Consider the following 14,359-nt stretch of genomic DNA (forward strand, 5'->3'; position numbering starts at 1 on the left):
AAAAAAAGCTCAGGGGTAGCTTGCCCTGCTCCCACCTGGGCAAGGGGAGGACAAAGGGATACAATCTTTCTGTCTTGCAGACCCATTCACAAGGGTAGCAGCTGAGCTGAGAACCAGAATTTCATACTGGGTCATGTTTGGGTGAACATCTGACCAAACTATGCATTCACAGGGTTGAGAAGTGGGAATCTTTGAAAGAACATTCAGACTAACTCTTCTCCTGCTTCATTATAGTATTAAAGGAGACAAGCCTAAGGAAGATACACAGCAGCACCCACTCACCCACCCCCCAAATACCTATGCAGCATACGTGTAATCCAGACACAGATTAATATTCACTTCAAGTTCCTCAGAATGCACAGTAGCTTGATATTTTGAAAATATCATTTCCTATCAACCCATCCATGTGACTTTTCAGCCTTTTACAATGCATTGGCAAATGACAGTTGTATGCTGAAAAACAGCATCTTCTAAAAATTCAGTTCCAAAGAATGACACGATTTAAGGAATAAAAATCAATTTTTAAGACTTTGTAAAAGAAAAGGGTTGAATAAATCCTTTCGCCTTTGTTCACACAAGAGCCTCTCCACTGCAGCCATGTGTTACAACAATAGTCCATCATTATTTACTTATTGTATATTCAATAATTCACATCCAGTTCCATATCTTCTGATCCCTGTACCTTCTGATTCAGGCAATGAGAAATTAAATTTCTTCCTATGTAATAAGTAGGTAGGAATGATTTTTTCATTCATTTCTCCTCACCAAAAAAGAAAAGAAAAAAATGATCTATACTCTTCCTTATACTTGTAAATAAAGCTTTGTGCAATGTACCTTCATTCCAATGTGATTCTTGGAAGAACAAAGGTTTAACCATGATATGACAAATAAATAATTTTATTTTATTTATTGAGTTCAGAAATGAACCGTTTTGTTTGGCACTGGAGAATTGGCACTCTGACAGGTTAGTTCAGATATGTTTCCTCTCCATTTTCCCATCATTGTATATGCTGTGTAATTCCCTTGTATTTCAGGTTGGGCTGCTTCTGTATCATTAGAGTTACTGTACTTTTTTTGGTGAAAGAAAACATAACAGCTTCCAGAATCAATCAGCATAAATATCAAATTCAGTGTATTTTTTTTATCAGGCCTCTGGCAGGTGCTTCTACTCACTGAAGTAGTCCTATTGATGAAATGGCAGGTAAACCCAGAGAACAATGAGTGAAACCACATGCCTGAAGTGCATGCTTGCTTTTTCAGGATAGCCATGTGTGAAAGAGCAAGGGTTAGTTTTGCTGCAGTGGTGTAGCCTTGCAGAGGAGAAGGGGCAAAGGTGTTTGGTGGAAGACCAACAGTAGGCAGAGGAAGAGCCAATGACAGCCAAAGCCAACTAAGTCTGGTCCACTGATCCTTCCTGCTGAGTTTTCAAAGGGCAACACTGAGCCTAAGGAGGAGAATGTTGACAGGCTATGGACCCTCTGTGGACTGGTTTTGCTACCTGAGGCAAAGTGGGAAGGTGTCACCCTGCCCTGCTGCCGCAGTGCCATCCCCACCAAAGCCTCCCCTATTGTGGTCCCAAAACTGCTGCTGAAATCTCACAATGCTCTCCATGAGATCTCATGAGATATCTGTGAGATATTGCCGCCATTTCACCACTAGCAGCACCACCGCTTAGGCTTCCTGCACCCAAGGCAGCTACCTCAGCTCGCCTCATGGGTGGGCCGGCCCTGAGCGTAAGGCAGCTTCCTGTGTTACTATGCATTTTGAGTCTTTGAAAAATGTCTTTCCCTCACAAAAGCAGCACTTACTTGCGTTTGCTAGGAAGCTCCCTTATCCAGTCAGACTGCTGGTCCATCTAGCTCAGTACTGTGCTCTTTGTGTGGCAATGCCTCTTGTGTGTTTAAATCTAGAGTCTTTTCCTGCCTGGAGATGCCATGAATTGAACTGGGGACCTCTGGCATTTAAAACAAGTCCTCTGCTAGGAGGGAGCTATGGCTATGGATTTTCTACAAATCCATAAAAAGTACTGGGACCCTGTTCTGTGATCCCATAAGTAAGGATGGAAGAGAGTTTGGTTTGGTTTGCATTTTGATGTGCACCTACTTAAGTCACACTTCTTGATAGTTGAACTGAAACACGGCTATCCTTCAAATTGTGTATGAAAAATGTGCACAAGAATGTTTCTACTGGGAGGGATTGTGCATGATAATACAAATATTACTGAAAATAACTTACAAAAATGCAACGTGCTGGGGGAAATTGCTTGTAAAAGTGTGTATTTTAGGACAGATTAACACTCAAATGTGGTGGACTTTTAAAATGCAAACTGAAACACAAACCGAACATAAGATTGGGAAAATGGCACACTGAGAAAGCAACATGGACAAATCCACCCATCCCTAGATCAGCAAAAATATTATAGACCTGATTAGAGGCACATATCTATAATTATATGAAATGGTTAGTGCTCAGCAAACCAACTGCTGATCATACTCCCATCTGTTTACAATCTTTTGAAAAAGTTGTTATTAGGCCCATTAAAGCATTAATTTGATATTCATAGTAGCGGTAAAAATGTCTCATACAGCAAAGGTTTAATACAACTGAGTAACTGAGTAATCTGAAATAGTTCTAGTAAGTCTTATAATTAATTTGTTCTTCTACAACACATTCTTAGTTTTAAAAAAGGAGAAGCTGTTGTGCAGCTCTTAATCTCTTTAGAGATTTTTTTCTGAATTTTTGAGAGATCAGATATGGCATCCATGTGTTTTTGGTCTTTCAGGCACCTTCGGGGATGAATACATTTGGGAGAACACGGTGAGTAACGCCGTATTACAGCTTTCTGCAGTTGGTTGTGTAATATAGATAAAGTTGTAAATGCAAGTTGGCAGGTGGAGAAGAATTTGAATTGTGTTCCTCAAGTGTAAGTGGGAAATAGTGAAGGAGAGCTGTGGAAGAGCACAGTTATTAGCAGGGATATGACTACTCATTTCAGTGGGATGTGAGACCTTCTCTTTGAATTTTGCTTCGTTTTTGTGATTGCTGAGGTTGTGGAAGGGCAGGAGGAAGATCCAGGTCCATTGTTCTCCCCAGGGCAAGGACCGCCACCTTGCCCCAGGCCCATTCCCCTCCCCCTGCACATCCAGGGACTACAGAGATAGTGGTGTCAGGAGGACAATTCTGCAGCTATGGCTCACCATTCACACTGCTTTTGGAACAGGAAAGACATTCAAGAGTGGAACTGGTCATCCAGGTGGCCACTCCCAATTGCAGAAAAGCTGATGAAAGTTTTGTACAGCTGACCCTGCCTTGTGGCTGACCACTACAGACAACCCCACACCTAGCAAATAGCATTAAATCTACAAAGCATAGCATCAGGTAATCGGGAAGCCTGTGCTTTTATCTACACACAGGACTCAGCTATACAGCTGCCAACAAAACATTTTAAGTGTCTTTTAAAGTACATTATGGAAATGTGACACTAGATGGTGATGGTGAGCTATGGCAAATTCAATATATTTTTCAAAACGTTTTTTAAAATATTTGTCTAGATTCCACCACAGAATTGTCTGGCTATTCTATATATTCCAAGTTTCAGTTTTTATATGGTGCCTTTTGTACAATGATGCCCTAGGCAAGTCCACACTTGAGAAATTTATTCAACAATTTTTCCTTGGTTCAGTCTTCTGCATGCTTTTTCCTTGTGAATAATAGGAAAGGTAAATAGGACAAGTAGATTCATAAGATACCCTCTTTTCTCCTGTGTATCGGTTATAAACTTCAAAGGATGAAAGCCTTGAGATGTTATATAAAGGATAACTGTTGCGTAGACATATAATGTTGTTTGTTTTCTTTTTACAGTTGGATTGCAGCCAACCCCTCCGGGCAATTGGTAATGGACTAATAATCTGCCCAAGGATTTATTTTCCAGTCTGTGGTACAGATGGCAACACTTATCCCAATGAATGTGAACTGTGTCGCCATAACCAGTAAGTAGCGCAGGTGCAGAAGATTCTTTGCTGGGCAACAGATCATGGCTACCATTAGTTATAATGATGTCTCATCCAATTTGTTTTATCTGTCCCTTTCCCATCCCACCCCACTTCCTTTTTAATTTCTTTTTATTAATTTTCTAGGCCAAACAACAACAGAAAAAAGAAAAAGAAAAACAAACCGAACACACCAATGAGAAGAAAAAAGAAAGACATCAACCAAACACCCCACTTCCAAGATGGGGACATGTCTTACATGGAACCATTCCCATTTTACCACTATTCCCCTGTGGTTAGCCAGAGACTGAGAGATTATTTCTGGGCCAAGGTAACCAGCTAGGCTTCAGTCCTCAGTGATCTCTGTGTAAATCCAGTGTGCTTACAACATGACATTAAACTTACTCTCTACTCTCTGCAATTCAGTTCATATTTTAATGTACTTCCAGCTAATTTGTACATCCCCCAAAAATATGTGATCCAAAACACAGATATTGTTCAAAACATATGTACAAAAATCTGTATATTAAAAATAACGTACATAAAAATATGAATATTGCTAAAAATAACATATACAAATGCACATTGGGCAATATGGCATACAAAAATGTATTAGGATAAAATGCACGCAAAAAGGAATTCCAAATATATTTTATTTAGTTAGCTTTTTAAAAACACAAACAGATGTGGAAATGGGGTGAATTAAGCATAAGACTGGCAACATGTGGAACTGAAATGGACAGATTTAGCCAGTGGTTTTTTTTCCTGGGGGTATTCAAGGGTATGCACTACCCAAATGTTAAAAGTGTGGCACTTTCTGTACAACAACCTTGTGGTGAGTACCGGCACTTTCTTTCTAAAAAAAAAAGAGAGAGAATGCACTGGATTTATCCATCCCTATAGCACATATTTTTTTTACTCCATGGCTCTGACTCTCAGCAAAGTACATAGCGGAATTAGTTCTTGTCGCATGCTTGCAGTCATGGGATTGTTTTTTATCACATGATGGTGTTTTCATTCCACATAGTGGGAAGTGACGGAGATAAATGTAGTTTAGCCAAATTGCTGTGCTGCTGAGTCTGTAACGCAAACTGCCAACACTCTGCAGTTCCTGAAGTGTGCTGATGCTTCTTGGCATCAGTCACTGTGATGTTCGGTCTGGAGAAAGATTTTGAGTCTCCCGAATGACCGCCAGGAGGGAGAGAACAATGTGTCACTGCCAGGGTCCTACATGTGAGTAGGATGCACCTCCTGACACTTCAATGGGGCATTTGCCTGTGATTTCCCAGGTCTATTAGCGCTGACCAATGTTTAGTATTAGTATTATTAACCCAGAATACAGGAAATTGTTTGCTAAAGTTCCCTAAATTCTTCTCTTATGCAGCGAAGAAAACAAACTAGTTGGTAAGAAGCATGTTGGAGAATGTGCAAAGGTAGGTATAAAGAGTTTTGTGGTGAGAAATTGAACCTGCAGGACCAGATGGGCAAAATTGTTGTGTGATTTGGAGGGAATTGAAATGTCTTAAACTTATTAATTGCTTTTCATCTCAAAGTAATCTATAGATAACTGCAAGATACAATATATATCTCAAAACAAAATAATTAAAAGCAACTCCTGGTACAGTGGTACCTCATTTTTCGAACGTTATCCATTCCCGAAGACCGTTCAAGTTCTGAAACATTCAAAAAACGAGGGAGGTCTGCAAATTTAATTGAGAAAATTGAGAAAAATACAGCGGTACCTCAGTGCAAGCCGTTCAACTTCTGAGGCACGTTCAGAAACAGAAGCATTTACTTCCAGGTTTTCAGCATTTGAAAACCGAAACATTCATCATCGGAGACGTTCCAAAACTGAGGTACTGCTGTACAAGGTAATCAGACCATAAAGACAACCCCTCTATTCCTTAACCACCAAAGACAGACACACACATAAACATGTCTGCAAAGAAGAAGAAAAATAACACTCCAAACACCTGGGGTGAAGGAAATGTGCTTCTGCAACATGAACCTCCCTTGTTGCCACCCAGAGCCATAGCTACGGTGTGTGGGGGGGGGGGGAGCCTTTTTTATTTGCCCCGGGTGAAGCCTCCAGAGGAGCACCACTGAAGCTCCCAGCCTGTGGGTGTGCAAAATGTGCATGGGGTTTTTTTGTTTTTGTTTTTGCCAAACTGGGTCTTTGACCTGGGAGAAATAAAGCCTAGTTTTACGCCTGCTGCCACCCTCTTCCTGATAACTGCCAGAGAGGCACATAGAGAAGAGTCTTGATGCTGACCTCAGGGCATGGGAGGCTAATATGGGGAAAGGTGTTCCATAACGTGTACCATATTAGGGCCCTGAGCTATATAAGTAATTTGACTTCTCACCTTTGCTTTCAAGCTGTTTTTAAAGCCTTCCTCCCACATACTGCATAATATCACATGCTCCATCTAATACATAGTCCCTTATTATATCTCACATTGCATCTAATACATATTCCTCTATTTCATGTATTATCATTTTCTTCCTGTTGCTCAAATTTCAAATCCTGGCCTCGATTTCATTTGGTTATGATATTTTTTTCAAATAATCCCCAAAAGGCTTCCACTCTTCCATAAATTAAGGTAACCAGACATCACTGTTTCCTGGGGACAGTACCCAGATTTACAAATCAGTCCCCTGACAAAATCCTATCATTCCTACTGAAGTTGAAAGTGTCCCCAGATTCATTGAAAAAAGTCGGGTAACCTTACCATAAATTGTCCATCATTTTGATCTGTTATTTTCGCTGTTAGCTTTGCCAGTTCCACATAGACCTCATCTGGAATACTGTGTCTGCATTTTAAGAATGATGTAACTCAATTGGTACAGGTTCAGAGGGTGGCAATTAAGAACATCAGCACTATGGAAAACAGGTCCTAGAAGGACAAATGGAAAGAATACTTGATAGGTTTAGCTTGGAGATGATGAGGGATGTGATAGCACTCCAGATCCTTGAAGGACTGTGGCATAGAAGTAAATATTGTTCTTTGCTGCCCCAGAGAACTAGTGCAAAACTAGATTGAATGTGCTCAAGTTATCGGAGGATAGGTTTTAGTGGGAAATTGGAAGAAACTACTTGGTGGTCATAGCAGTTGAACAATGAATGAATTACTGAGAAGGGTGGTAGGCTTGAGGCCTTAAAGCAGAAGCTAGACCATCATTTGTTGAGGACGCCTTAGTCCTGGATTACCCCCCCCCCAAAAACCCCCAATGATTCTAAGGACAGCCACAAGCCCCCTTAATACACTGAAGAAAATACAGCTAAATAGCTATCCAAATCAAATGCATTACTGATGGTGGATAACAGTGCAATTCATTATGACCAAACATTTATGCCTTCCACATTGTAGAAGTTTGAAAACTCAACTTGTCAATACATCAAACATGGACATTAGGGGTACGAATGTGCTGGAGGTTGCCATTACTACATAAAGAGAGAATTTGGGGGTGGGCATTAAGAGCTCTCTGTGTAAGCGCACAGAACTGCATCCCACACCAACCCAATCTGTGTGGGGTGCAAAATGTTTGCTTTGCACATATGAAGAAAGTGATAGACATTTCCCCATGTGCAGAATTGGGAAACAATATGTAAACAACAGCAAAGGCCCAAGGTGTAAGTTTTATTCCTGGTACACTTTACTTTTTTTATAATATATGCAAGTAATAAATAAAAACAGGCTTGAATTAGATTGTCAGAAAATATACTAATGTCAAGAAATCAGGATGCCTGTGCTTTTCAGGAAAAAAAAGCCACACTGGATAATTTTGTCCTATCAATGTTATTTGGTCTAGTGATTCATATGTTCCTTCTTCCTCCTGTGAAATAAAAAGGCATGTAAAAGGAAATGGTAGATTGAAAGTTCACTCTTCTTTTTCCATGTTTAGAATTAAAAAACAAACAAACTGGAAACATGAATGTGCAAAGGACATTATATAGAGGACTGCTGGGTACAATAAAATGCTACATGTTTCTTTTATAGATGGATTGTAGTGAATTCAGGCAAGCGAAAGGACTCATGCTCTGCCCCAAAATCGCTAAACCAGTCTGCGGAACAGATGACAACACTTATGTCAGTAAATGTGATCTTTGTCGTCAAAACCTGTAAGTGGATACTGAACATCTCCCCCCAGGCAACGGATAATGACTATGATTCTTTATAATGAAATCTCATTATATTTTTTTATATTTGGCCCTTTTCCACTCCCACCTTCTTTCCAAGCTTACACAGTGGCTTCCATGAGACCAATCCCATTGTATTCTCACAATCCAATGATCGGTTATCAAGAGAATGATAAATGATGATTGGCGCAATGCAATCCAATAACCACCAACGCTAATCAGGGATGTGAAACCAGGCCTACATGCTGTGGATAAAGTGAAACTGGCTCCTTAGCAGAATCATAGGAGTCCCAATAACTTTGTGTAGCAGGAGGACAAAGGATCTGTAACAGATGAAGGAGCTCAAGGATACAAATTATAGAACCAGCTCAGTCAAGCTTTGCCTGTAGCAGTTCTGAAGAGCTAAGCTTTGCCTGTGGCGGCTCTGAAGAGCTAAACATAGTTTGTTTTAGTAATGTGAACTACAGGAAAGAATTTGTCAACTTTTCTCTCTTTCTTACCCAGGGAATCCAACAAGAATGTGGCTGTGAAGTATGAACGTCAATGTATTCAGATTCAGGTAAACAGCATGATCGTTTTATTATAGAAATTGGGAGTGGCAGGTATCAATCTCTCTCATAACAGAATCAGAAGCAAAAAAACCCTACATTTTTGCAATTATGGAATTTTTAAATAAGGTATCAAGAGTGAAAGAAGGCATAAACTTAGTATGTTTAGACAGAATTGGGTAAAGTCTATTGAATACTGACATAACAAAGCACATGCTTCACATGAACCAAAATACTTATTTGAGATAATATAATGCATATGAAATTATGACTGTTGTATTTCCTATTTCTTCATTTTTTTGGTTTTTGTTTCTTTGTTGCAAATATGTATGACTCTACAAAATTGAATACAAATTGCACTTTAAAAAAGAAGTTATGTTGAGCTGGTGAGCAAATGTAAAAGTTTGGTGGGTACATCACTATTTCTTTTGTAAAGTGGAACTTAGTTTTATTTAACAGGGTGACAGATTTAGAATGCCACTCTTTTTGCAGGAATATTGCAAGGACTTTGGCCCAGATAAAACATACTGCACCCTGGAATATATGCCTCACTGTGGTTCTGATGGAAAGGTCTATGGCAACCAGTGTAATTTCTGCTTTAATGTCCGGTACGTATAGAAATAATTATTTCTTTTTATAAAACAAATTAAAGTGATGATAACATGATAGAAGAGAAAGATATATTCAAAACCTCCAAACTGTTCCGTATCTACTTACGATGACACTGGGAAAGTTTTGGTAGGATGAGAAGTAGTCACCATACATATATCCTTACTGTGTTTTTATATTTTGTTGGAAGCTGCCCAGAGTGGCTGGGGCAACCCACTCAGATGTGTGAGGTAACGACAACAACAACAGTGATTCTCCAGAGCTGGGATACAGTCACATATTCAAATTCCTTGATTCACTTTTGTCAGTTGAAAGGCATAAAAATATGGTCTCATAATCATGCTTCCATCCAGACCATGGGTAGGCAAACTCAGGCCCAGGGGCCGGATCCGGCCCAATCACCTTCTAAATCCAGCCCACGGATGGTCCGGGAATCAGTGTGGTTTACATGAGTAGAATGTGCCCTTTTATTTAATATGCATCTCTGGGTTATTTGTGGGGCATAGGAATTCGTTCATTTTTTTCTCCAAAATATAGTCCAGCACCCCACAAGGTCTGAGGGCCCCCTGCTGAGAAAGTTTGCTGACCCCTGAGCCAGGCTATACTTTGAAGTTTTTTCCTAATTTGTAAACTCTCACAAAAATATGGTGTCTGTGTTACTGATCGACCCATGATTTGCCAAGCAACTATGGCATCACCCAGACTATACATACCACTTTAAACTATGGTTTCTCCTAAGGAATCCTGGGAAGTGTAGTCTGTTGTTTGCAGCTGAGAGTTGTTAGGAAACTCTATTCCCCTTACAGAACTACAATTCCCAGAGTTCCATGGCATAAGGAATTCTCTGGGAATTGTAGCTCTCTGAAGGGACCTTTAACAAAGTACGCTGCTGCATAGTGCAGATGTTGCTGAAGTAAGGTATTCCGAAACAACGCTGCTCATATTGACAGTTCCACTTGCAATGTCTGTTGTGTTTATTTAAATGGGAAGATTTTACTAGTCAGAATTCTGACTGATTTTCTGTGGCGAAAATGGCTTACATTAGGAACCAAAATGTTCCCTTGCAGTTCTAGGGGACAAGATGGAATGCAAGTTATTGTGTTTCTCAAACTAAGAGCTGCTCTTAAAATAGAAAAGAAAATTTATATAACTTTCTTTTACGATTCCAGTTACCCACAGTAATAATTTCAATATATGTTACCTTTTTCTTTCCAGGAAGAGCAAAGGGGCTCTGTCGCTCCAACATTTGGGAAGGTGCTGAGAACTTGACAGATTTCCAAGAGACCTCTTTGCCTTATACTCTAGTAGCAAATGTTGCAAAAGAAGGTCTGATTTGCCATTAAAGATGTCTTACCTGCAACCATGCATTGTTTTGATCTCTCCTATAATGTCTCGTTTTGCGCCATGGAATGTATTGTTATTTTGGTTGTTCTCTCATTCAATACCAGGCTCATGTATATTTGAGGGTCTGTGTAGGGTTTAGGGCTTTAACCTCAGGAAGAAAAGCATTTTTGTCCATTGTGATATTCTATCCTTTCCGAGAAAGTGTCACTCACAGTAGTATACATGTCAGGAGATTTGAGCAAGTTGGGGAAAGCAGAGAGGGAGAGAAAGAGAGATAACACGTGGCCATGGACGTTTAGAAAAATACCGTATTTTTTGCACCATAACACTCACTTTTTTCCTCCTAGAAAGTAAGGGGAAATGTCTGTGCGTGTTATGGAGGGAATGCCTACGGGTGGCATGCCTACGGATTTTCCTCCTCTAAAAACTACGTGCGTGTTGTGGTCGGGTGCGTGTTCTAGAGCGAAAAATACGGTAATTCAGGAGTTACCGCCAGGCAAATGTGAAGGCATGTTGGACAACAGACATAGAACAAATACTTTTTGGGAGACTGTTTCTTCAGAGAAACAAGAAGGTGATGTATTTGGGATAGTAGGATGAGGCCTAGCATGAGGTAGACATAGCACTGGGGTGGGCAATTTGGCCTGGAAAACTTGAGACCAACGTAACAGGAAGTTCTATATTCCCAATTCCATACAGCTCTTAGAGAGACCTCAGAAAGTCTCTCTCTGTCCAGGAAATTGAGGCTGTGTACACATTACTATTTAGTATGGCTCCAGTATGTTTCATGACTGGTGCATGAAGCTGAGTATGCATGACATTAGTCCAATCCATATGTATCCTGTAATATCTTGAGACATAAGGCTCTTTCTCTTGAAATAGGCTTCCACCTGATTTGAAAAGCAAGCTGTGGTTAAGCTGAAATGTGTGCATTTCAGACATACATTGCATGTCCAGGTGACAGCTTCACTGAATAGGAGTTTAGGGGAGAGTTTCTGTTGTGAGGAAACCAAACAACTAATGTGTATCCCCTCCCCCTCTCTGGTGTGTACAGCAACATAAAAATGTGACTTGAAATGCAGCAGGAAGAAACGACTGTTGGGTTTGGAACTTAACAGGTTAAGTTGTTCCCATGATGCCTCAGCATTCTGACGTCAGCTTTCGAAGCTGGGCGGAGTCTGGGAGGAGTTACGTTCTGTTCCCCTCTGTTCTCTGAGGGAAGAGGTGGCAGTTTGTCATGGCTGCTGTGAGCCCAGGAGATTCCTGGGGAAAGTCGGAATAAAGGACTGATATTAGACAAACCTGGTCTCTCTGTGTGTTTGTCGGAAGCTGAGTGAAGCTATGTGACAGTTTTCACCGCTGTGTTTAACTCTGCTGAGGCGTGACTGGAGAGCTACTGAAGACGGAGCTGAGTGGCGCAGCTAGGAGGAAGCGCGCCGGGCATAAAGAGCTAATTGTGGATCGTAAATCAATTAGCGGGGGTCACGCCAAACCAATAAATCAATTCAACAGGTTATGGACCCTTAATCACCGATCGTAAAAACTGTCACAGGAACGCTTTGAAGTGCCGGAATGCGTTTGGAGACGCTGGCAGGAGTTTTTGCCTGGTGTTAAGAGGCAAAGGAGAGCTGCGGAGCTCAGAGCAGCTGAAAGACGCAAAGTGTTTGCCTGTGCTGAGAGCTGAGTGCTGGGAGCTGAGAGCAGCTGGAAAATCGTTTCCCCACGGATGGGTGCCGGAGGAGCTTGTAATCTGTGAGTACAGCTTGGGGCCCCTTGGGAGAACGGAAGACAATGGCAGGCAGCCAGGTCTTGGAGGACATTGCGTTTGAACAGCTCACTCTGAGAAGTTGGGCAAGGGCGTAAAGTCAGCAAGGGCTGCCTGGGATGTGCTGTGAAGCTTCAGCAGGAGGCCAGAGCCCCGGAGAAGTATTGAGAAAAGCCTAGAGATGGCTGCAGCCCCTGTTCCTGATGATTTAGCCTCAAGGAGTGCTGGTGAGCGGATCGGGGGGGCGAAGGATTCCAAAGGCAAGTGTAAAGGCTTGTCCACTGTGCGTGCTGGAGTGGAATGTCAACAAAGCAGGTTCCCAGAAAGCCGCAGTGGGAGCCAGGCCAGAAGGGGCGAAGCTGGCAAGGAGTGCTTTTCGGGAAGAAGGAGAAGGAGGGCCAAGCCAGCTGGGAGGAGCCCCGGGCAGTGTTTTTCCACTGGAGTTCGTCGTTGCTGCCCATGGAGAGCGGAGACAGCTGGGCAGGAAGGTCCCAAGGTCAACCAGCTGAGTTCTCATGGGAATCAGTCTCGGAGAGGAGGCCAGCGTGGGAACGCAAGGGAAAGACGTGGTTCAGACGCTGGGGAGGGTTGTTTTCTTATCACTGCTTCTATGGCAACTGTGAAGAACAACTCCAGCCAGGACACGGTGACACGCTGGGTGTTGAATACTGCTGTTGGTCATCACCTAAGCGAGCCTGCTGGCGAAATGCGGAACTGCAGGGCTGTTTCAACAGGACACAACTGTGATGTTAGCAGATGGAATGAGAAAGTCTGTTTCTGCTGTGGCTAACATGTTTTTTTCTCCTTTACAGGAGGAGCAAGAGGTCTACGTTGTGCCGGGTCTGAATTGTTGTTTGTTATCCATTTTCAGAGGGGGGAAACAAGTGGCCAACGTGAAAAGGGGGCAGAACAATCTCTTTGTTCTGGAGTCACCTCTGGAGGGTGGTGGGAATGCTGGAAAAGCACAGGCGCAGTGTGCTAAGGTTCCCAGTCATGTGCAAAAGTTGCACAGGTGCACAAAAGGGTACAAACTCCGGAAATGTGGGAGGTCCCTAGGGTGCAGGGCATGCAAGGGTGCACAGGTACATGGTTTTCCCGGGTTTGGGAGGGTAGCCAAAGAGCCCTTTGAGCTCTTTGAGGCAGGTGGTCCAAAGGTTCAGGAAATGATCTTCTGTGGATATGATCCTGCAACCAATGGGTGGAAGTTTGCATACCCAGAGGGTGATCAAACCAAGCTGCTGGTCAGTAAGCAGGCTGAGTTCTGTGAACAGGATGGGTGTTCAAGACTCAGGGATAGTCCTGATTTTTCTCTCAGAATGTCTGTCTGATTCTGAGGAGGAAAGGGAGCCAGAGGCTGATCCCGGTGATGGGGGCCAGGTCCAGGATCAGGGTTCAGAACCCGGTGATGGGGACCAGGTCCGGGATCAGGGTTCAGGGCAGGTCTGGGCATTTCCAAAGGTTGTGAAAGGAGTGTCCAGGTGTGAGGCTTCATCTCCGGTTAGCGTAATGGAGAAAGCTCACAAACAGGGTGTCAAGTCAGAGGGGGAAGAATCTGACGGAGAAGACACAACTGCTGGCCCAAATGGGTCAGTAGGGTATCAGGTCACAAGTGCGTGGAAAAGTGTCGCACAGTGTGATTCTGGGAATGTTGAAGGGGTTCAACAGGTGCCTGGGAAAGATGCCGGGAAGGGGCACAAGGCAAAGGGAAGGTGTTGAACTCAAAAAGGTCTTGTCAGAATGGTTCGGCAAGAGGGGGTGTTGGGTTTGGAACTTAACAGGTTAAGTTGTTCCCATGATGCCTCAGCATTCTGACGTCAGCTTTCGAAGCTGGGCGGAGTCTGGGAGGAGTTACGTTCTGTTCCCCTCTGTTCTCTGAGGGAAGAGGTGGCAGTTTGTCATGGCTGCTGTGAGCCCAGGAGATTCCTGGGGAAAGTCGGAATAAAGGACTGATATTAGACAAACCTGG

General features: G+C 42.4%; 2 protein-coding genes across 2 annotated transcripts in view; one reads left to right on the forward strand and one right to left on the reverse strand.

Moving 5' to 3' along the window:
- LOC308467654 (ovomucoid-like) overlaps window positions 1–14,359 on the reverse strand; it is a 72,270-nt gene that overhangs the window by 28,427 nt on the left and 29,484 nt on the right. The gene's annotated exons all lie outside the window — the stretch shown is intronic.
- On the forward strand, window positions 3,940–10,649 carry LOC308467531 (ovomucoid-like). The gene is made up of 6 exons (XM_080989330.1): window positions 3,940–3,989; window positions 5,374–5,422; window positions 7,988–8,109; window positions 8,632–8,686; window positions 9,168–9,283; window positions 10,500–10,649. The coding sequence occupies exons 3-6, from the start codon at window positions 7,988–7,990 to the stop codon at window positions 10,543–10,545; spliced, it is 339 nt and encodes a 112-aa protein (XP_080845456.1). The 5' UTR covers window positions 3,940–3,989; window positions 5,374–5,422; the 3' UTR covers window positions 10,546–10,649.

This window comes from Podarcis pityusensis (assembly GCF_964106645.2).
Source record: "Podarcis pityusensis genome assembly, chromosome: 2".
Classification (NCBI taxonomy): domain Eukaryota; kingdom Metazoa; phylum Chordata; class Lepidosauria; order Squamata; family Lacertidae; genus Podarcis; species Podarcis pityusensis.

What these genes read in the sequence shown, in the direction of transcription:
- LOC308467531 (XM_080989330.1), top strand. Translation starts at nt 7,988, where the DNA reads ATGGATTGTAGTGAATTCAGGCAAGCGAAAGGACTCATGCTCTGCCCC. An exon ending in GATCTTTGTCGTCAAAACCT is followed by an intron (nt 8,110 to 8,631) that starts GTAAGTGGATAC and finishes TTTCTTACCCAG; the next exon opens with GGAATCCAACAAGAATGTGG. An exon ending in GTCAATGTATTCAGATTCAG is followed by an intron (nt 8,687 to 9,167) that starts GTAAACAGCATG and finishes CTCTTTTTGCAG; the next exon opens with GAATATTGCAAGGACTTTGG.